This window comes from Haliotis rufescens, unplaced genomic scaffold (assembly GCF_023055435.1).
Source record: "Haliotis rufescens isolate VD_foot unplaced genomic scaffold, xgHalRufe1.0.p SCAF_7, whole genome shotgun sequence".
In the NCBI taxonomy this organism is placed as follows: domain Eukaryota; kingdom Metazoa; phylum Mollusca; class Gastropoda; order Lepetellida; family Haliotidae; genus Haliotis; species Haliotis rufescens.
The window spans coordinates 13,436,720-13,461,828 of record NW_025964361.1 but is presented as its reverse complement, the minus strand read 5'-3'; the positions used below and the strand labels follow the sequence as shown (position 1 = coordinate 13,461,828).

General features: G+C 38.6%; 1 protein-coding gene across 1 annotated transcript; it reads right to left on the bottom strand.

Moving 5' to 3' along the window:
• Positions 1 to 1,726: 1,726 nt before the first annotated feature.
• Positions 1,727 to 22,650, bottom strand: LOC124141871 (cubilin-like). Its single transcript, XM_046510045.2, has 20 exons — positions 22,450 to 22,650; positions 18,811 to 18,889; positions 18,474 to 18,613; positions 17,470 to 17,619; positions 16,945 to 17,032; positions 16,041 to 16,162; positions 15,439 to 15,612; positions 14,835 to 14,934; positions 13,052 to 13,173; positions 12,716 to 12,865; positions 11,826 to 11,925; positions 10,006 to 10,127; positions 9,590 to 9,739; positions 9,016 to 9,109; positions 6,541 to 6,662; positions 6,237 to 6,386; positions 5,710 to 5,788; positions 4,057 to 4,181; positions 3,543 to 3,704; positions 1,727 to 2,541 (listed from the first exon to the last, which is right to left on the bottom strand). Exons 1-20 carry the CDS (start codon positions 22,505 to 22,507, stop codon positions 2,168 to 2,170), a joined length of 2,661 nt encoding a protein of 886 aa, XP_046366001.2. The 5' UTR covers positions 22,508 to 22,650; the 3' UTR covers positions 1,727 to 2,167.
• Positions 22,651 to 25,109: the final 2,459 nt, after the last annotated feature.

Below are 25,109 nucleotides of genomic sequence, written 5' to 3'. Positions count from 1 at the left end.
GCACCCCAAAAGAAAACAAAGCAAAACGTGCAAAGGTTTCCTTCCACACCATTTTCCGTCATGATTTGAATATTGTGGTAACATCAACTTTGCATTTCGTAGCCTAAAATTGTACGTATAATTATTTAAATATGCCTACTGACAATGACTGTACGCGAAGTATTATAATAGAAATATAAGGTTTCCCGGTGAAACGGCTGTCAAATCGGCTGTTTCACTGTTTATTGTGATTTGAAACCTCTGATTGACCGATCAAAATCGAGTATTTTCCAAATTCATGGGATAATATAGAATGTTATTCGTATTACCACTGTTTGGTGTTACGTTGAGTTAATTATGTCAGAGATGATAGACGTCTCGGAAGGTCGTCGAATATATCACATGTCCACATCGTTATGGTTTTGTCAGGGCATGTATGGTCAGATGGACCGTGGCGCCGATTATATCAGTTCTCCGTTCCGTCCCTTGGCTGCCCGTATCAGCTCATTGTGGGTTCGACTGCAGGTTGCACCTTGGTAATGTTATTGGGTTGGTGAGCAACATTTCAATCATGGAACACGAGGAACGAAAATACTGCAGTGATCTGCGTTCACCCTCACGCCACTCACTCTCGTTTAAATCTAGAACGTTCAAGATAAAATTCGGATGTATACCACCCATCAGTTTCAAAACGTTTCGGGCTCTGTCGTAAAAGAACCAAGTCTTCTTCTGTAATTTGAGTGGTCTACAGGTAGATCGTCCGCCCTGAGAGCCGAAGGTGGGGCTTTCAATCGTAGGCCGCGTCAGACCAAAAGACTGAGTGGGATATTCATCTGAAACTGTGACATGGTATCTCAGTAGGCTACCACTATTAAAACAGCATTAGTTCGGACTAGCACAAGCAGACACATACACACGTGCATGCGTACACACGAGTAATAATCCTGAACTGCGACATGGTATCTCAGTGGGCCAGCACTATTAAAACGGCAATAGTCTTGACTAGTACATCCAGCCACATACACACGTGCATGTGCGTACACACGAGTACTTATCCTGAACTGCGACATGGTATCTCAGTGGGCCAGCAATAGTCTGGACCAGTACAAGCAGCCACATACACATACAAGTATGTGCGTACATAAGTGGAATAATCCTGGACGCGACGTTAAACCCCATTTCATCTCACCTCACCTGCAATATGCAACGAACACAACATGCCTGCTGTTGTCTTGCTCTCGTTGAATGAATATATTTTCTCTGAGGACAAACTCACAGTGATAATCTTCCATCTCTATAATAAAGACATGCAGATTGACATTCCGATGCCCATGAGCGATGCCAGGAACCTGACTTTGTTGTTGCAAGTTGTGTTGTTCAATATGTGGTCGGATGTCAACGGTCGGAACAGCAAAACCACTTCTATGTTACAATATCTTCCATGCAATCAATGACAATGGGGGATCCAACGAAACCTTTAGCAAAATAATTGCCATGAATTTAAATTCTTGATTACCCAGGCTCGTGGATTCCATCAAAGTAAACAACATCTGTGTTCAGTGTTATGTTGTACTCTCACGCTCAATACAATATCAAGACACCCGTGACAGACACAGGAACGCGCACACGCACACGTACGCGCACGCGCACATGTACGTGCACTACATTCGCATATGTAAAATATGTATATGATTTGTAAGAAGCTTTCATGTTCTAATAAACATAAACATAACTGCAACACCAAGCATCATTTGATATACAAAATAGTTTTATAACAAATAACAAAACAATTATAAGTATATGCTACCATATCATCGTGGTCACTGTATTATCATCCATTCACAATTGTGACATGCTTGTGGCATGATTGTGATAGTCTTAATTGACTACTGATCAGTTGGTGAAAGTTCTTTCACTTGTAAAACGTGACTTCTGTTCCTTGGTTATGCACAGTTCAACAATCAACATCACACATGACCCAAATAGATCGGGAACCAGATATTGTAAGAATACAGATAACTGCATTTTCTTATGGTGGTAGATATTCTTAGAAAATATTAAATATACCTCTTTGGAACAATTTTTGACGGTGTTTTTATTTGCTGTCGATGGAGTTTGGGGATTTCATAAAAAAATATGTTAATTTGTGTGTATTCATGTATGTGTCCACATCATGTGAAACTGTCACTCAACTCGGGCCTGCTGGGTTATCTATCCCTTCATATGCGTCGTTAGGGGATGACGTCACAATGGGCTGTATGTCTGATAGTGGAACTGCCTGACAGTAGGGTGGGGGGTCATCCTTCACGACTTCACTGTAAGCTGGGGGTGGAGTAAACATAGCCGGCAGAGTAGTAGCCGTAGTTGGTGGGTAGATGGGCAGGGGGATGGAGAAGACGTTGTTCACGTTGGCTTCACGAGATCTGTTCCTTTGTGACTGGTCGTTTGTCGTGGATTTTTTCCTAGAGCAAATTCCACAGCAGCAACACGTTAATAAAGCCACGCCCACAATGCCGCCGAATACCCCTCCAATGACCCCTCCAAAGTTCAGTGAAAAAGACGCTGTACAAAGTAAAAGACGAAACAGAATGGTGAAACAAAGACGAGTCACGTACATGTACATTGAATGTTATTACTCCGATGTTCCTGGACACAGAAGCTGAAGGGAAAAATAATATTCATGTTCGAGGTCTTTTTGAAAATGATTAATCAGTACTACTGTCACATACATGCATGTAACATGACCTAATAAGCCCTCTGGTAGAGTGCCAAGTAAATATGGTTTTGAAATAGATTCTTGAAAGTTTCAGAATAATTCATATTTGCACAAGAATTGTTGTTCCATAACCCTATCGCGTTCTGGTACGGCATGCCACGCATCTATACCTTCCGACATGATGTCAAACCTACATATCTGATGTTTCCTAGGTTCTGAAGATTACTTAAGAAGTTAAAGTTAAGTGGCGATCAAGACGTTCTCATGTTTTCTTGTACAGCTGGGGAAACGTTTGCACAGAAGGTAATAACATACACATTTTTCGTCATTGTATTACACTTATCGAGCCATCAATACCAGCGTGATATTATGTCAAATGCCAATAGTTCAAGTTCTCAGTGTATTAACATTGGTCAAATGACAATTACAATGAGTCGACTATTATAACCGCTACAACCCGTGACACAATATTCACAAACGATGAAGCAGTGTATAACTGTTTAGATTAAGGCCGCGTGTAACTATGTCAGTCATGTACAGGTGTGGCATCTTGATGTGAAACGAATGGACACAGGTTTATATTTAGTAGACATAAACAGGGCGACAGTTTAGTCATCCTGGCCACCCATACCCTCAAGATATTCTGTAGTCATCTAAACACATCGTATGGATAATGTTTAACCCCAATACGCTGCAGGTGTAAATCAACACGAATACAATGGAAATGTACAATGACTGAGACGTGACATAAACGTTATAGTAGGGGTGCTGATTGAGGAATCTCATTCGTCTTATATTAACAGATTCGATCTATTTTGAAATGAATGAATACAGCTTAAAAACTTACAGGAAGATGTTGGCTCGCCGGCAGTGAAGGCCAACTTGAATCCTGTGAAGGTGCTCGAAGCATCGGAGAGGAATCGAACCTTCATACTCCTCCCTGTACTCTGTGTATCTGGTCCATCCGATCCACACCATCGACCAAGCGAGTGTTCATATGTTCCCCTGACTGTGACAAGAATAGAACATGTGTGTGATATTGTGAGAATATTATAGCTTACAACAAATCACATCAGTTAACGTTAAAGACAAAGAGGTTAAAGTGCGTTAAGACAGGCAATACTTTTAATATATATTTGGGAATGATATTTATTTATTACACGCGACTATTTTATTTTTATTTTTTAGCGTAGAGTAAACGACCAGGTATAACTTGGATTAAAAGGGTTTTATTGCAATGATAAAACGACACCTGTCTTTACAAATACAGTTACACTGAGGACCCTGATACATTCGTGTGAATAACACACTGTCTCTCTTAATCAATTCTAGGAAACCTCTGTCTTTGAGTAAGACATTACCGTCATAGAGCTGCACATAATCATAGGAACACGTGCTGTCATGCTCAAGGTAGAAAAACTCCACTTTCACATGGATTACATATCCTTCAACATCAGTGCTGATTGTCCATGAACAGTCCGCATTGCTGAAATTAGACCGATACATTATCATTGTAAAATGTACCACAACAAACCGAATTACAACATGATCTGAGTGTTGTTCAGGTCGCAACGCAACAGTTTTGCAAATTCGCCACATGATTACGTTAACTGCGATACAATCTACATAGAAGTTTCTGGTGTTTCTGTTGACTTTCTTAAAGATTACTACAGTCAATGATAAAATACTATACTCTTGTTCCAGGTGTTTGTATTCACTTTGGTAAGTACTGCCACGATCTCATTTAAATTTCGATGCCAAAACCTATTAATTGTTTTCTTTTTTACGTTTTGTTTGTTGAACATTGTCGTTAAATTGTCGTAAACATAGGTTCAAGAACGACTTCTACCAAAGGAAGATATGATTAATGCTATACCTGGTATTGCATTGCTGAATACAATATTATGAATGGCCACAATGATTATCATGGGGTTGAGGTTAGATGTTTTTATGTATAATAGTATGTCTTAAGTCAATACACATATGTTCAAAATGCAATAGAAATGCATGAAAAGTCGGGTCAAGTTTCATTGTTTCTCCAAAGTTTTGCTGTTTACAAGGACGTACATTGGTTTGTTTTATTTATATTACGAATAGTATGTCAGTATTTTATGGTGTTATCCTGCTTTAATTTCATGGTACGGTCAATAGCATGTCGTCGAACACTTAATACCTATATACATTCGCAATAACAGAATCAGCGTCGAATAATCATGAGTGTCCATCTCTAGTCATGAAACGAGTCATATGCATATTAAAATTACCAAACTTGCAATCTCAGCTATTAAGAATACGAGAAAGCCAAAACATAAATTGCAAAGAACAAGGAGGGACAGGCGTGGTTTATTTCACATTCATTTCATGTGGTGCAAGCATGTTTGTTTGTTGTTTAACGCCGCACTCAGCAATATTCCAGCTATATGGCGGCGGTCTGAAAATAATCGTGTCTCGACCAGACAATCCAGTGCTTAACATCACGAGCATCGATCCACGCAATTGGGATACGATGAAATGCAACAACCAAGTTAGCGAGCCAGACCACCCGATCCCGTAAGTCGCCTGTTACGACAAGCATAGTCGCCTCTTACGACAAACATGGGTTGCTGAACAGTTATTCTCCCCAGGATCTTCACGGGTAAGGTACAGCCATGGGTCTACCTTTGTTGTATCTTTATTAGTTGCAATGAAACTTGCCTAACTTGAACCAAAGAACGGAAATATTTGGTAGTACTTAGTTTGTGTGAGAAATATGTCCGATGAAATGATAAACTGTGCAAACTATGCAAAAGACTTCAATAAGCTTTGCATTATGTTGCTTTACTTGGATTTTATTGGTCAGTGACGTTTGGATTCATGCCCATGTAGACTACAGATTCGTATGTCATTTTTACAATTGTAGTAAATGATTAACACGGTGCTTAGATCAATTGGTAGTTGGCCCAACGCTCTCGGAATGCAGTTTGACGTCCCTCTTTGTGGCCGTGATAATCGTAAAACGTGTAGTGCATACTCACTCGGGATAGTCAAGAGGATAATTCGGTGATTCAATATATTTCGTTTCATATCCGTTTATCTCTTCCTCTGTGCCACAACCTGAAACGTTGAATAGTTACACAGCATTGGATGGATTCATTAGTGGAGACTTGATTGTGTGATGATGAGGATGTCCGAGGAGAAACGGGGCTGTTCACATTGAGAGGCACAACATAGAAGGGGTGCGGTGATGACCTTCCATAACAGTTAAATATCAAGTATTACTGCTTACGTCTAACAAATATGAAATACCCTCTTATCGACGTGGTGAAATGTGTTGACAAGAAAGATTATTAGACTTTGTTATTTTCAATAATTCCATGTTGAAAAACATTCATTAACTTTATCTGGTATTTCAACAGGGCAAAAATGGGTCTTGTTGTACCCCATTCGTGGGTGCAGTTATTATTATAAATGATGTGGCAGTTTTAATGTTGGGACATATAGATATATCATGCGGTAAAACAGTGGAACAAGACAATCGTCAATAATCAGAGACAGAAAGTACCTGACGTCCGCGCCATGTATTTCAAAGAAAATCCTCTTTTTGTCACAGAGTTGTCAGTGTGGAAGGTGACAGTCATGGCGTTACTGGAGCTGACGACGTCCCTGGTGCCATCACAGTATTTACCCAACATAGTGCCGTAGGACGAGGAGCCTTGAATAAATATATTGAATCACTCATGTCGTCGAGGCATACCCCTTAACATACTAGTACTGAAGTCAAGTTGAGGTCAATTAATTGTTGAGCATATTTTGCAAACTAACACAAAAGAGCAAAAGAACCTTATAGAATTGAACAATGTGCTTACCGTCACTGAAGAGGAGGTAGTCTCTTTCACAGGTGGTTTCATATTCCACAGAGAGAACTATAATTTCCACTTTTACTTTATATCCAGCAGGTGCAGAAATTGTCCACTTGCAGTCCATATTGCTACAAAGAATGATGTAGTGTACTCTTTAAACGTAAGCACAGATCGGAGTCAAAAGTAATGAACATATAATATTGATAGTTATATGTTATCCTGACATCTTGAAACCATAAATATGACCACAGTAAGACATAAAACCAACATAACGTTTCTCCCCAGGGAAGGTAAAGAATTACATGCCTTTATCGTGATGATGCTCCCAATTATTCAACAGCTGCAAACTTCTTCAAGCGAAAACGAGAGAGACCTAAACATGATTTAAAGTCAAGGTTATCCGATGGCATCACTGACTACGGAAGAGGTAGATTGCTAGTGTAGATGTTCAAACTATGCAGAATCTCTGTCCCAATATGAAACGTTCAAACGGTGTTCAACATGTCATGTAGAGTCTCAACAATAATTCAGGTGATGATCATGGATGCACTGGATCCTGAATCAACACATGTGTCTATGCAGTGTGAAACACACTTCACGCTCAACCATCAACAGGCAAGGGCATCTATTTTCTGGGATGCACTACGTGTCTCCTAAAACTATAATCACAAATGCCAATAATGTTTTTTTGATGACAGAATTGAGGCAAGCAAGAAAATAATATCCTCAGGGTTATGTAGCTTTGGTTAAGCACCTATTTGTAGTTGGAAGTCAAGAAGTTCTGAAGGCCATGTGCTTGTAAATTCTTGTAGTCAAGTTTTTCCTTTTTAGTCCAAGGGACCTTTGTCTATAAGACTCGTATGCGTCTATCATTTAGTGTCCAAGAGCCATCTCTTAGGAATAGGTCCACAGTGCCCATGTCAAGCCTAGGTTACTCATTCATTTGAAAGTGCAGAATTAATTAACCCCCAAGTTTGTTTTTTATCACAGCCGGTTTAATCAGCGGTCTATGTGTCTATGCTACTACAGGCCTATCTTCTCTAGTGAGGTTTTTCCATCTACAGGTTTCTACCGGAAATCTATGGTTTCTAGTATGGTTTCTAAATTTTAATAGAAGGACATGTATATTCTTGTTAAGTAGGTATTTTTCAATGGAGTTCTCATGTTTAATATACTTATATAGATTGCCTTTGGAACTAGATATGATATTGCATCACCATCCTTTAAGAAAATGTTTTTTTCAACACGGTTTATGAGCAACTTAGTCGTTACTGAATAAGGGTTATCCATCGTGTTATATAAACCACAAGAGTTTATGATATTATTTATACAGTCTAACCACTTATTTCAAATACTTCTTGAATCATGATAAACATAATCATAAACTGAGTGTGAGCGCTTCTGATTACCTGTTCCTGCTTCATACCAGAAGTTTATCATTCTCTTATATACCTTTTAACAAAGTTGCAATCTTCCAAATTCGCCATGAATCATGAAGTTTGAGGCACTGTTGATATATACATGTATGTCATCTAAAAAAAGTTAGAATTTCTCAATGATTTCGAAATTTTCATGTCCCCATATTTCGCAGCCAAATAGGAGTTACCAATACACTGTAGGCCAAAAACAAACAGTTGAGTTTAAGAATTATATTTCTTGCTTTATTTTGTAAGGTCAACATACCTTTTGATCCTCTTTCCGACAAACATTTGATTGCACTTAATAGACACCGGTTCCTATGAAGCTCAATCCACGGGTAATTGAAATCGCTGATGGCTTGAAATTCATTTTCACCGTATACAAATCTCAGAATTTTAAATTTAGAAGCCCTTGACCCAACTATAACAATTTTACTATAATTTTGACTGACATTTTTCAGTTAAAGCAGTAATTTTGCATAGCGCCTGTGGACACCTGCAAGGAATCAGCATGACCTATAAATATGTGTACTCATCCGTACATATAGTTGGAGTGAGTCACGCTGTGCCAGCTTAAAGGTAGCCATCGAGCGTTATGTCCAAGCGCTGCTTAATCTCAACAGAGTATTGTCCTGTTTTAGCGTCCTTCAATGAGGTTCTTAAACACTATATGATATTATTAATGTGTGCAGTTCAGTTGTGATGTATTATGGTCATGTGCTATGCTCGGCCTTTCAGCCTTTGATATAGATCGGCGGCTTCCTTAACTGTGATACGAAAGTTCTAAATCATGTGCATCTAAGACTTTTACCACAAGGTATCATCCCCGAGCGCGATCATGGTCGAGACATGTCAAGTAAAATAGTCAGGGTGAATGTAGGATCTGAAACCTCTATCATTGGATTTAGCCATGCTTTTTAAGATCCGGAACTCTGCACAGCAGTAGTTGTATACATTGGTCACCTTATGGCACGAAGGTGTCATTATATTAAACTGCTATCAATCATTAAGGAGCACCAACTAAAGATATATATATATATATAAATATATATTATATACTAACTTGTCGTAGTTGTAGTTGGGGTAGCCAGGAGACAACAGATATCTCCAGGTGGACGTAGAGGCGCTGAGCAAGGAACTTCCACAATTAAGCCCTCCTATATAAAGGAAAAGCAGCAACAGTGATAGGATAATTGTTAGATGCTTTCAAGGACATAAGCGGTTGAGTGTGTGAACGAGTACGGCTTTACGCCGCTTTTAGCAATAGCCCAGCAATATCACGGTGGGGGACGCCAGAAATGGACTTCATACATTGTAAACATGTCTGAAATGGAACCGAGGTCTTCTGCGTGAGAACAAAGGCGTTAATTAAATGAATTTAACCTGTTGTTCATCTAAATTCACATGTACAACTAGTTAGTAAAGATCAGTTCCGGGGGCCCATTTAGTTTTTTTGTTGTTTCGGAGCAATCATTGTAGATGTAAGGCTAAATCAAGTGACCAAGTAAATAATCTATCTCTACCATCAACATATCCAGCATTTAGAGAATTTCCAAAGAAGAGAGTAAATTTGTGTTTCATGTAGCGTTAGTCTAATGTTAAAGAGGAAGCATTAAAACAACAATATAGATAAGTACCTGACGTCCGCACGATGTATTTCAAAGAAAATCCTCTGCCTGTGATAGAGCGGTCAGTGTGGAAGGTGATGGTCATGGTGTTACTTGAGCTGAAGACGTCCCTGGTACCACTACAGTATTTACCCAACTGAGTAGCGTCAGACGAGGAGCCTTGAATAAATGTATTGATTTACACATGTCGTCGATTTAAAGACATATACGTTAACATACTAGTATTGAAGTCAACTTGAGGCCAATAATACTAATTACTGAGCATATTATTTGCAAACCAATGCATATACGTTAACACACTAGTATTGAAGTCAACTTGAGGCAACTAATACTAATAACTGAGCATATTATTTGCAAACCAATTCAACATAAAAGAGCAATATGATTTATTTGAGCACTTTTATAAAATTGAATATTGTGCTTACCGTCATTGAAGAGGAGATAGTCTTTTGCACACCCGGCCACGGAATCAACAGAAAGAACTATAATTTCAACTTTTATTTTATATTCAACGGGTGCAGAAATTGTCCACTTGCAGTCCGTGTTGCTACAAAGAAATATAAAGTGTAATCTTTAAACGTACAGATCAGATCAAACGCATATACATATAATATTGTATGACAGCAAGTCAAAAAGTGCATAGAACAAGACACGAAAACCATCGACAGCAATATACATGTAAGTATGGGACATCTGGAAAGCATGCTCTTTGTCACCACTCTTCCGTCCGTAGCAACGGTGTTCTTTCTGATAATTAAACTCATGCCTTGTCCACTGCATGGCTGGTGTTTATCGTGATGATGCTCCCAATTATTCAATAACTGCAAAACAGTCTTCAAGCGAAAACGAGAGAGACCTGAACATGATTCAAAATCTGTATTATCTGAAGTCATCACTGACTAGGGAAGAGGTATTAACAAGAGAAAAGGTTCAAATTATGAAGCATCCTTGTCCCAAGATGAAATATTCAAACAGTGCATAATATGTCATGGTAGTGTCTCAACAATAATTCATCACCATCCCAAGGTGTCTGCACGATGGTATCTTAAACTCTTATTGTGCAGTGACCGGATACAGTCATGATTATACACTTATATAGCGACGTGCATACATGTGCGTGCGGCTGCCTGTACCAGTCCTGACGAATGCCAATTTTAGAGTGCTGGTCCACTGAGATACCATGATGCAGTGTAACAAGAATATCCCACTGATCAGACACAGTATATTGACTGCGAACATAGCCAACCACACTTACATCTTTGCATGTGTAGTGACCAAACTGTAGGTCATTTCCTAGACAGTTGTTACAAATGTTTTGTTTGTTTACTTAAGTTGTTTAAAGACAGCATCTTGGTTAAATTTATGAGACAGTTCATCCATGTCTAAGTTTAGTTCATTCCCGAAATGCTCATCCAAAATACGGTAGTCAAATATGCTAGTATTTCAGGCATTAAAATTACCTATGAAAATAAAGTTTTCGTACATTAAAAACACTTTGAACAATCAGTGAACTCTCTAATTCGAAATACATTTCATTAGAAGTGTTCTGGTGGCAAATAGACAACACCAAGGTAAATATCATCATCAACACTACACATCTCTTTTCCAATCCGAAACCAAACAATATAGTCACTGCTATTAAAAAAGGAAGAACCATTTGTATAAGTAGTCTTTCACGGCCAACCCAATACCACCTTATCTTCGGTGATGACTTTGGCTCTAGTGAAGGTAAGTTAAAGGTGGCCATCGAGCGTTATGTCCAAGCGCTGCTTAATCTCAATGGAGTAAAGTCCAATTAAACGTCATCCGGTGAGTTGCTCATAAACACTACATAATAGCATCGATGTGTGCAGTTCAGTTGTGATGTATTATGGTCATGTGACATGATAGGCCTTACAGCCTTTGCACACAGATCTACGGCTTCCTCAATTGCGAGGCGAAAGATTTAAATGATGTGCATCGAAGACTTTTACCACAAGGTAACACCCACGGGCGCGATCATGATGAACACAAGTCAAGGATAATAGTCAGGGAGAATGTAGGATTTGATACCACGATCATATATAGGATCTAGGCATGATTTTAAGATCCGGAACTCTGCACAGCAAGTTACAACGACAAAAACTCGTGGTTGAAAGAGTAGTTGTATGTATTGCTCACCTTATGGCACGAAGGTGTCATTAATTATATTAACCTGCTATTAATCAATAAGGGACAGCAACCAAATAGGTATATATGTACTAACTTGTTGTAGTTGTAGTTGGGGTAGCCAGGTGACGACAAATATCTCCAGGTGGACGTAGAGGCGCTGAGCAATGAACTTCCACAATTAAGCTCTTTCGCACCTATATAAAGGATAAAGCAGCAACAGTGCAAGGATTATTGTTAAATCCTTTCAAGGTTATAAGTGGAAGAACATATTATAATGGAAAATGAAATATACCTGTTGGTCATCTAAATTCACATATTTAGCTAGTTAGTAAAGATCATGCATGATACTTTTAATTTTTATTCAAGACCGATAAATTCAGAGGGCCCACGTTATATGAAGAATTTAGAAACGTGAAATGGTTTACTAATGTCACTAAATTATCACAATGTGAGTTTTTGTTGTTTCACAACAATCATTATAGACGTAAGGCTAAACAGTGTGATTTTCTCAGCGTGCCTTGAAGCAGTGACCAAGTAAATTATCTATCTCTACCATGCATTCCAGCCCAAGCACCATTTAATATGGCCAAATCCAAAACAGTCCCAACCACACACACACCTAAACCACATACATGTTGTAGTCATGAATACAGCTACACATAGTAGGCTCACTGTGTTATTATCCTTGTTTCCAGTTTAGGCTACACAAAACCAAAGCGTAAAACAAGAAATATACTGCGATTTTATCAGAAACAGAAATTGCTTCAAGATTTATCATTTTGTTAGAGGGAGAAAATCAATTTCCTTTTTCACACATATTTGCTCAGGATATCCAACATATCCAGCATTTTTTTGCAAACTTTGACCAGAACCAAATTATATTTAAGCGTGTTTGGAACCCTTTTAGTCACTTTCAAAGAAGAGAGTAAATTTGTGTTTTATGTGTTAAAGAGGAAGCATTAAAACAACAATAAAGCTAAGTACCTGACGTCCGCGCAATGTATCTCAAAGAAAATCCTTTGCCGAAGAAAGAGCCGTCAGTGTGGAAGGTGATGGCCATGGCGTTGCTCGAGCTGACGACGTCCCTGTCGCCACTACAGTATTTACCCAACTGAGTAGCGTCAGACGAGGAGCCTTGAATAAATACATTGATTTACTCATGTCGTCGATTTAAAGACACATACGTTAACATACTAGTATTGAAGTCAACTTCAGGCCAATAATACTAATTACTGAGCATATTATTTGCAAACCAATTCAACATGATAGAGCAATAGGATTATATTTAAGCACTTTTATAAAATTGAATATTGTGTTTACCGTCATTGAAGAGGAGATAGTCTTTTGCACACCTGTACACGAACGCCACATCAAGAACTCTAATTACAACTTTTATTTTATATTCAGCGGGTGCAGAAATTGTCCACTTGCAGTCCATGTTGCTACAAAGAAATATATAGTGTAATCTTTAAACGTACAATCAGATCAAACGCATATACATATAATATTGTATGACAGCAAGTCAAAAAGTGCATAAAACAAGACAGGAAAACCATCGACAGCAATATACATGTAAGTATGGGACATCTGGAAAGCATGCTCTTTGTCACCACTCTTCCGTCCGTAGCAACGTTGTTCTTTCTGATAATTAAATCCATCCCTTGTCCACTGTATGGCTGGTGTTTATCATGATGATGCTCCCAATTATTCAATAACTGCAAAACAGTCTTCAAACGAAAACGAGAGAGACCGGAACATGATTCAAAATCTGTATTATCCGAAGTCATCACTGACTAGGGAAGAGGTTTTAACAAGGGAAAAGGTTCAAATTATGAAGCATCCTTGTCCCAAGATGAAATATTCAAACAGTGCATAATATGTCATGGTAGTGTCTCAACAATAATTCATCACCATTCCAAGGTGTCTGCACGATGGTATCTTAAACTCTTATTGTGCAGTGACCGGATACAGTCATGATTATACACTTATATAGCGACGTGCATACATGTGCGTGCGGCTGCCTGTACCAGTCCTGACGAATGCCAATTTTAGAGTACTAGGCCACTGAGATACTAGGCTGCAGTGTAACAAAAGTACCCAACTGATCAGAAACAGTATATTGACTGCGAACATAGCCAACCACACTTACATCTTTGCATGTGTAGTGACCAAAATGTAGGTCATTTCCTAGACAGTCGCTACACATTTTTTGTTTGTTTACTTAAGTTGTTTAAAGACAGCATCTTGGTTAAATTTATGAGACAGTTCATCAATGTCTAAGTTTGTTCATTCCCGATATGTTAAACCAAAATACAGTAGTCAAATATGCTAGTATTTCGGGCATTAAAATTGCCTATGAAAATAAAGTTTTCGTACATTAAAAACACTTTGAACAATCAGTGAACTCTCTAATTCGAAATACATTTCATTAGAAGTGTTCTGGTGGCAAAATAGACAACACCAAGGTAAATATCATCATCAACACTACACATCTCTTTTCCAATCTGAAACCAAACAATAGAGTCATTGCTATTAAAAAAAAGAAGAACCATTTGAATAAGAAGTCTTTCACGGCCATCCCAATACCACCTTATCTTCGGTGAGGACTTTGCCTCTAGTGAAGGTAAGTTAAAGGTGGCCCTCGAGCGTTATGTCCAAACGCTGCTTAATCTCAGTGAAGTTTTGTCCAATTAAACGTCCTCCGGTGAGTTGCTCATAATCACTACATAATAGCATCGATGTGTGAAGTTCAGTTGTGATGTGTGAAGGTCATGTGTTTTGTTTGGCCTTTCAACCTTTGAATATAAATCGCCGGCTTCCTAAAAAATTAAATGATGTGCATCGAAGACTTTTACACCCACGGGCGCGATCATGATGCAGACAAGTCAAGGATAATAAGCAGGGTGAATCGAGGATTTGAAACCAAGATCTTAGGACCCAGGGATGTTTTTAAGATCCGCAACCCTGCACAACAAATTACATCGGGAAAAACTCGTAGTTGGAAGGGTAGTTGATATATTGGTCACCTAAAGGTGTCATTATATATTAACCTGCCATTAATCAATAAGGGGCAGCAACCAAAGATAAATATATAGTTACTAACTTGTAGTTGTAGTTGGGGTAGCCAGGAGACGACAAATATCTCCAGGTGGACGTAGAGGCGCTGAGCAATGAACTTCCACAATTAAGCTCATTTTTTCTCTCTATATAAACAAAAAAGACAGCCAGAGTGAAAGAATAATTGTTAAATTTGTTTAAGGTTATAAAGCGCCGGAACATATTAAAGTTGAAAAAGAAAATTAACCTGTTGTTCGTCCAAATTCACATATATAACTAGTTAACAAATATCATACAAAAATACTTTTAAATTTTATAATGACATGTGCATAATTTAAAAACGAGAAATTTATTTATTGTCACTGATTGTATCGTATGTATTTAAACAAATATAAATTATATTTTGTTGAGGCAAACATCCATTGTAGACATAACACTAAACTGTGTCCCATGTGATTCCAATGTGTGTTGATGCTGTGAACAAGTAAATTATATAAATAATCTATTTCTACCATTAATACCAGCCCAAAGCACCATTCAATATGACAAACCCCAAGCACAGTCACATCGCCCAACCCCAAAGATTTCCATCCCTTTACACCATGACCTCAATTATTAAATAGTCGGCCGTCAACACACAATAATTGTACCTGTAGTAGTTGTTAGGAACGTTCCAGCTTTGTATTTCAGATTAAATCTTGGTGCTGTGTCAGAGCCGTCGGTGTGGAATGTGATGGTCATGTAGTTTCTGGAGCTGACGACTACCCTGGTGATGTAACTACGACCACAATATTTTCCCAACTGAGAAGCGAAAGATGTGGAACCTTGAATTAATAAGTAAATATATTTATTCACTCATGACATCGGTTTAGACGCATACATTTACATTTATACATCTTAGTAATCGAATCAACTTGAGGCTAATATTATTGGTTATTGATCAGAAATCAATACAAACGTAACCTTGACTAAATATATTCTGTGCCAATCATCTCTCATGAGTACTTATAACATTAATAATTACGAATCATTGTATCTAAAACTAGCTGAGGCGCTTAAGTTGTCCACACGAGGAGCATTGGCTTGCTCATGCCGTATGTTTTGTGACGAAAGCGTAAAGTAACTGAACTTGATTTATTTCGGATTCATGGTGTAATTTTGACTAATCATACAGATATTGTTCAGAATGTATTAAACACGACTACAGCACAGTTACTTTAAATATTGTTTTGAATATGTACATTGTGCTTACCGTCACTGAAGAGAAGGTAGTCGCTTGAACAAGCTGTCGAGTTTTGAACATTAGAATACATAACTTCAACTTTAATTTCATATCCAACGGGTGCAGAAATTGTCCACCGGCAGTCTAGGTTGCTGCAAATAGAACTTGCTACATCAGCTTTATATACATACATACAAACACACAAACACATACACACACACATACACACTCACAACATATTATTCAAAGCAGCGGTAAACTCAACTCACTCTCTCCAGCAATAATGCCAATCATCCACAATTACCTATGGTGTGTTTGTCATGTCATGATATTCAAACACTTTTTAGTTATAATTATCATTATCCTAGCATACATGTAACATGCTACTTTAGTCATGTATGGATTTCTACTTCCCTGTCACGTATGCAGTGCCACATTTTAGTCACGTGTGTGGCGCTACTTACTTGCCACATGTGTAGTGCTACCTTAACAATTGTATAATCTGTAACATTGATCGAGTAAGTAGGTTCTACGCTGATGGAAGATTCCAGCAAAATCAGGCTTCACACATCGCACTCGTGTAAGGAATCGAAGCCAGGAATTGAACATTGCGAGTGAACGTGATTTTGCTGGATTATTGCTGAAGGCGACATAAGACATATCATACAATTTATACACCACCCATCTTCAAATACATACAGACAGACAGACAGACAGACACATACACACACACACACGCATATTATCCTAACTTAAAAGTAACGTGCTACTTACCTGTCACGTGTGTAGTGCTACGTTCAAGTAACCAGTGTAGTGCTACCTTCACGTGGTGTGTGGTGTTATTTGCCACCCTTGCAGTGTCAGTTGTCAATTGAGTAGCGCTACCAGCTGACTGACTAACTATTACTCATTTGTTACGAGTGTAGGTACCTACTTGGAATAGTTTGAAGGATAGCCAGGGGAAGTCAAGTTCGTCCATGCAGCAGAAGAGGCGGAGAGATCTGATACTCCACAAGAGTGACCTTCAATTAGCATAACGGAAAACAAAATGTAATTACGAGCATGTTCATAACAATTCACAATTAACCAAAACGACAAATTGATGATTTGTGATAACAGCCACAGGGATTACAACTGAGGGGATTAACGTCGTTCGTAGAAAAAATCCCATTGGGGTTTGATGCCTTACAAGCTGTAAGTTGTAAGTTATTCGGTGGTGCGTACTCTGTTAAATAAGGAAAAAAGTCTCTCACAGAAGGAGTTTTTGGGGCCATCAAGGAAAATATACAAGACAAGACAAGAACTAGAATTTGACTACCATGAAACACCAACATATTTCTCGAAATATTACCAGATGAGTACTGCAAGCGAAAGCCTCTTCCTGAGATATTACTGTCTGAATGAAACGGGATGACCATATGGTTACTGGAGCTACAAACAAGGGCATGGTTTTACTCACCGTCTGTTTCATAATATCTAATTAGGAAACCGCCTCTGGTTACAGTGCCATCAGTCTTGAAAACAGCATGAAAATGTTGGTCTTCACGGGTAATAAAATGTAATCTGCTTTGTCCACAAATACTTTTTGACTCGGCTTTTCTTTGATCACCTAGGGTGGAAAAAATGTAATTGTCTGTAATCAGTAATTTCTTGTTGCAAACATTAATGTATTTTAGTATCAGGAACGTTCTTGGAAATAGATTAAATAGAAATGCAAAACGTGGAATGTCAAAATGAACATTTAGTTAATATCAATGAGTTGCCTTCCTAAATGTCCCACAGACAACGTGAAACAAGAACGCGTTAATGTAGTACTTTGACTGAGTAACTAACAAATTAACAAAAAAGAAGCAGAAAACGATTGAAGGAAAACTATTGCAATGACATTTATCATCCAAAACTGGCTCCCACAGGAGATATCGCTTGGATGAGATCAAGCGATATCTACACTGTAGATATCGCTGCAATGAAATAACATCACAATGCTTTGCAGACCATTGTGACGTCACTGGTTACCATAACGTCACAATCAAATGACTTCACTCATGGCTCTGCTGCTGAAGACACTGCTAATTACTGTCTACAAATTGAAAAAGTTGGAAGAATGATGTTGGATGATAAATAAAATCTCACCCTCGTGTCTACACTCGTTGATGAAAGCGGCAAAAATCCTCGGCAAGCCTCGGAATTTTTCCACTTTTATCAACTCGTGTTGATATATTTGATGTCAAAAGACACTGGGGTGAGATTCTCTATTTACTAACAAATAGGCGATTGACGTTTTCAGAGCATGTTTAACCCATCCACATATAATCAAACGATTTTATGGCTTTTATTCTAGAATGTAGCTACATGTAACAATATTAATTTATATCTGAATCTATTTAAGATAAATGAGGTTTGCAATGTACAAACTAACTATTTCACCATTATTTTTTGCAATGTACAAACTAACTATTTTACCATTATTTTTTACGTATATGGTAAGGGCGTCATATTGACAGGTTGATCCGGGTGAGTCTTCAATATCGGAGAACACCATGTCGAGCACAACGTTGTTCCCTCTGGTTTGAGGGTAGATGTCCCAATAACAGTTGTCATTGCTGCAGAAAAAAAGAATGCTTGTTGGTAACTAAAGTAACATCATCTTGTTTGCATTTAATTCTGACGTATCAAGAATAACAATTCTAATGACAATAAGGATACATCAATATACATTAACTTCGGGATAAACACGACCACATTCTATGGGGGTGGGGGTGGGGATAAATGACATGAAGATGAATATCCCTTTACATACCTTATGTAGTTGCCTGGGTAGTTAGGAGATGTGAAATTCAGCGGTTCCCCTTGAGCATAGAGCGTAACGTTACACGCCCCTGTAAGGAAACGTTTACCGTATATACATATATGCAAATATGTACATTATTTTTATCAACAATGATGGTTTGTATTTAGAGACTGAGTCTTCCTTACTTTACGAACCGTCAGGTAAGTAACACTAGGTTCCTCAAAGATTGAAGTATTTGTTATTTAAGAAAGCAGTGAAAAACGGTTATGGTAAAATAATAACACCCTTTCATATGTAAAGTTGATAGTTGTATAAAATACCATGCAAACGGAGATCAGATGTGCAGTATTGTACGGCATTGGGACAACGTTTTCTTCACAATTTCGTCCCCCTACATGTACATGTCGACAGTTAGCTGTGCGTGAAAACAAATTCGCAAGTTTTCTAGTGTGTGATCAAAAATATCCGTTGCAATGGATCTGATTTCTCTGAGACTCTAGGGGCATAATTCACATCATACTGATAAGATATTTGCTGTATGCAAAGGGAAACACAACACATTATGTCGGATACAAGTTGTTTGAAATATCACCCAAGTACAATGAAGCTTTCATGAGTCAACTGAACAATCGTTCTTGGCAATTCGATAGTCCCGTAACAGGCAAGCCATATACAAGAAACGAACCGTCATACACTTGTCTCAACATTATGTTTGACTGTCTTGGTGACTGGTGTAATAACAACACAATATTTGTAAAAAGTAGTAAGTCAACGAACATACATTTTAGACCGCAATCAGTCTTGAAGACGAACTACGCATTCACTTGTGGTGAACATAATTCAGTAATATTGGACAGTTACTTCTATTTGGGGGTATTGTTAACAGAATATCTGGACTATACATGTATTGCAAATCAGCTGCTAGCTTTCATAGCTCAACTAGCAGAGCGCTTGATTTACTAATCTCTAAATATAAAATATTAGGTGGAATGCAATACCGTACATTTACAACGTTACATGACACGATGTGTGGTCAGATTTAGAATACTGATCTTGTATTTGGGGAATGAATGATATGCAGTGCGTTAATGCTGTACAGAATCGTGCAATGCGTTTTTATCTGGGTGTGAAAAAGTATGCCCCAAACTAAGCTGTACGCAATGTCATGACATGGACCCCACCAGTAGTACGCCAATGGGGACGTGTGGTTCGACAATATTAACGTCTTTGCAATCTAAACTAAGATCGTACAGCTCGTAAAATATTTCTATGGAGTAATCTCAGGGCAATCAGAATAAAGAAAACTCTTAATTAATAAATAACTTCCGCACCCATTGTAAATGAATAGATATGGGTGTGGGACATTTTATTCCCCCAGACAATTGTTTTAGATCATGTTTTATTGTTAAACGTTTGGTTTTTCACAAAAATGTAATGGAAAATGCAATTTCACATCCCGTTGATCCATCGCGCACGGGATGTTACAAACTTAGAGTATACTGTTGTTTAAAACATGACTATACTGTTGATGAGTATGTCAAACGCCCTATGCCCCGTGCCAACGAAAGCACTTTGGCTAAATTCAGATAAGGCACCGCTCTTATTAAAATTGAATTCGGACGGTATGGTAACATGCCGTTAGAAGACAGGAAGTGTTTTCAGTGTCTTGACGTACCTGTAGTTGAAGATGGATGCAATGTCATGTTCAATTGTCCTGTGTATAATTTTGAGCGACGTAGTCCCAAACAAGTGTGATGTACAGAAAATAGCCTATATTTTGCCAGATAGTATTATGTGTCCTGTGTCTGCGATGAAATTTTACAAAAAAGGAAAAAAGGTTTTATACATCTGCTAGTAAGTTTCCGTTTTCATTATATATGCAGAATATGTAAATACCTTTAAGAATAATCTCTCTTTACTCATAAAGGTATTATATTATGAAATAGCGTTGTAAAGAATTGGAGTGAGACTGTAATAAAAAAATCTGTCTGTCTGTCAAACAGCCGGGAAACCACCGACGCTAACAGGATGGGTAACGCTGTTGACTTCTCCTTGAAACATGTACGCGACCCTTGGATTGCTGTTTGCTTACGTGCACACGTCAACCAGACCAATCAAAAGCCTAGATCTAGAGCCCATCCTGTAAAATATCTTTATCAACGCAGGTCATAGTTTGCAAGATTTAGTTGTGACTTGCCTAACTGGTTTGAGTGAGTGAGTGAGTTTGGTTTTACGCCGCTTTTAACAGTCTTCCAGTTATATCACGGCGTGTCAGCTTAATGTGGGAGGAAAGCCCGAAGTGATGCAGGTCTCAGACGTTTACCACTTCGGTGAAACCAACGAGCACGGGTATGGTGCTTACAAACCTAGAAACATAATTGGGGCGAACCGGGATTCGAACCCACTATCATAGGTTTCTGGCGTGCCCAAGATACGCAAACCTGCACAGCGAATCGCGGCGCCTTTGACGACTGGGCTACCCATGCCCCCAACTGGTTTGAGACAAATGATCATCCCTGAAATACAGTTATAAATAGGCGATGTTCTGATCACGAGGTCGAACAGTGTTGTTGCACTGATAATCTTCATCAGAGTTACTTCCAGCCGAACGAAGGTTGTATGCAAAGAAACACATTACCTTACACCACCGGGGATTGTTGTTTAACGTATTCCTGTCTCACCAGTGAGCACGCACTGACGGTTGGGTTTACCACGATGTTATTTGTAAGAAACGCATATCACATTACTCATTTCTTTTTATTTATGTAGTGGCTGGTTTTAATTGGGTGTTATTTGCTTTCTTACCACTTTGGAGGAATACTATTCACACGGATTTGGCATTTATTATCATCATTAGTAGTAGTACATGTAGTAGCAGTAGTAGCAGTAGCAGTAGCAGCAGGAGTAGTAGTAGTGTTATTCATTATAAAAAAGACAAAGGCAGCGAAGGGTCCGGGTGACACTGGCACATTCAAACTTGTTAGGCTCATCATCAGCACATGGCTACAATAATTATTATTATTATTATTATTTTTATTATTATTATTATTATTATTATTATTATTCACAGATTAAAAAAACAAAGAGGGTTTGGGTGATCCTGGCACAGTCAGGCTGGTTAGGCCTATCATCAGCTCAGGCTAGGGCCCTTGCCCCCTCTACACGCAGCCCAGACAGCGAATGGGACTTCTCCCAGAAAGCGTTGCCAAGTCAAACCCACCAGAAGTTTCCGTAAACAACTTGATAATTTGATATTCTCATATATATATATATATATATATATATATATATATATATATATATATATACGCAGATGTAAGGCGATAATTGCTGTGTGCCGTGTCAGTTTACTTTGTTTATGATGACTGAACCTGGACAGCTGGTCCAGGTCTAGACGTAAACATTAAGCAATAGCGGAGTCCGCCATCTTGTTTAAACAACCGACTTGTTTAAACAGTGTCAACACACCCGATAGTGAAGAGCGGATACTATCGCATACAATACATTCCCAGACACACTCACAAATTGAAGATACATACGGTGTGTCTTATCATCATTTAAATAATCGAATCACCCAAATTAACGGTTTCTGAATTACAGTTTCACATTATTAAACATTATATTATGACCAAAATATGTAAAACTTACTTGAGACCAGCGGCCCAAACAACAGCACACATACTCCAATGAAACAAAATGTGATCATAATGGCGTCCTTTCGTCACCAACCGCTTTCCCTGAAGACAGAGGTTACAATATCCCACCACAATGTGCCTGTACAACCAGTTTCAAAATACCTCAGCCCTGTGCACACGGTGGTCTGCCGGGAGTGTATAACGACGCTCGCATGAAAAGACTATGAATATATTACAACATACACGTCCTGATGTGAGCTATTTCAACATCAAGGTAAGGCCTCGACTGTGGTAGTCCCCAGAGACATCCGGATACGCTTACCAGTGTGATAAATCCTCTTTGATTAACGCGTGCATTATCACCCCACTGTCACGCCTATGACATGAGAATTCAGTCTGTATTGTGCATCTCTTTGTGACGTAATATGTTACTGCCTAGATTCCAGGAAAATGAGCAATGTTTAACCTAACCGCACATGGGTGCAAATCCGCAAACTGAATTCCGGCGTCTTGGAACGATTTACGGAGTGTCATTGCAGTAATGGAACGACAGTTTCTGTCAAATAAGGTCACTTTCGTCAATGTACTAACAACTTGTTTGAACATTATGAAATCGTTCACATAACACACTGTGACTGTTACAATATTCCAGGACATCCCTGATAGTACTTTACCATCTTGAAGTTGAAAATAATCATGGGAACCCGTGACGTCATGCTCATAGTTAAACTGCACACCCTTAACTTGGACTGCATGTCTATCAACATTGGTGCTGATTCATGCACAGTTCACACTTCTAAAATTAAAATAGAAGACAGAGATTCAACAGACTGTCCTCTGGGACTACGTTTTGTACAATTAGAAAACAGCTACAGCCACTATTTTGGTATCAAACAATCACCATGCAACGCCTTGTTTGGTACTGAAGCCAAAGTTGGACTTTGTTCCAATCTCTACCAAAAATAACACTCGAGGGAATGGTGTCTGAAACGATCTTACTGCAGAATATTCTCCCACAAACCAGACAACTGAAATGGCCACACCATTGCAACAGACATGTGAAAACGCCACAACACAAGAATCTGAAGAAACCGTGTATGTTTCCGAGGCTCAGCTTATCAGCTAATGACCATGAAACTGAACATCCAAGTCCAGCGAAAAAGGGCAGCAAATGGTCAACTTGCACAGACTGAATGCGTGGCCAAGCGTAGTCGTTTCTGGCAACCCAGGTGACACTCCAGTCTTACATGTGCCAATAAGGACTGTTTAGAAGAAAATGGTATATGTGTTTACATGTGACAACTGCGAAATATTATGTGTAAACAATATTACTTCATATCTAAGTCTCTGTGTGTTCACAGTAGATTGTTTATCTAAAATTGTACATATTTCGTCATGGAATCAAGTGTACCCAGTGTACATCACAATTCACGACCACATGTAAATCTAATCTTTAATGAAATACTTTGTGTATAAAGTAGCAGCAAAGTTTGATAATAAGATCAAACGGTCTAAGGGAGGCAGCCCCCGCCAGCCATACATGTATCTATAAGTTGAAAAGACTATAGTCAATGACTTATCTACAAATTGTTTATTATACATGTATCGCGAATATATACCTACGCACGCACGCACGCATGCACGCACGCACGCACGCACGCACACACGCACGCACACACATACATATATAAATATAAACAGTTTGTAGGTTCGTACTTGATTATAGTCTGTTTCAGTTTGATTGCTGCACCGTGAAAATGCACGATGTTATCATTGTGTTGGCTTCTGCTTGGTGTCCATGGTAACGTCCTTCACCATTGATTCTCAAGCATGATTCTTACATGTTGCCATGTTCTTGATCTTTGTTTTCGTATTTGGTGCACTCATGCCAATGTCCAGCTACATGACGGAGTGACCAGAGAATCCAGTGACTAATATCAAGAACAACCAACGATCAACATTGTTTGACATAGCTGACTGCGTGTCATCCAAGCAAGATGACGTGGGATCACCGAATGCTCACTATCTTAACCTGTTGAAAAGAAACTCACTGGATAATCAAAGGTGTCAAAAAGGTCTATGTTCAGATTTTGAAGCAACGAACCCATGCCACAAATACGGGGTACACATGTTTCAACAAACCACTTTACACTAAATTCAACATCCATACTCAATTCAGTGAGGCAACGCACTTGAATGAACCTCACTGCCTTTTGTTTCTATGGGACTTCGGACTTAAACAGTCGTTCTGAGTGTAATCATAAGTTGACGCATATAAATCGAAGTGTTCCTTATTATTTATGCAATATATTATTCGTGTATGTATATTTTGCTTATTTCATGCAACCATTTTACTTATCACTATTATGAGTGAGTGAGTGAGTGACTGTTGTTTTACAACTATGTCAGCTATATCCCAGCTATATCACTATCGACGGATGACAGCAAGGGTGAGGTCGGGACACGTTGAGCCACTGTAACCGTCTTGATCTCAGTGGTCACTGGTACAACAAACATGAGGTTCTGGAACTGATTCTGCCGCGAAATACAGACACAGCCTACCATGACAATAATAGTATTCCAATATATCTTTGCAAACATCCTACATGTAACGAATTGATGATTATTATCAAATGAAACTGTTAGCCGTACACAGTTTCTCCTTTCATGTCA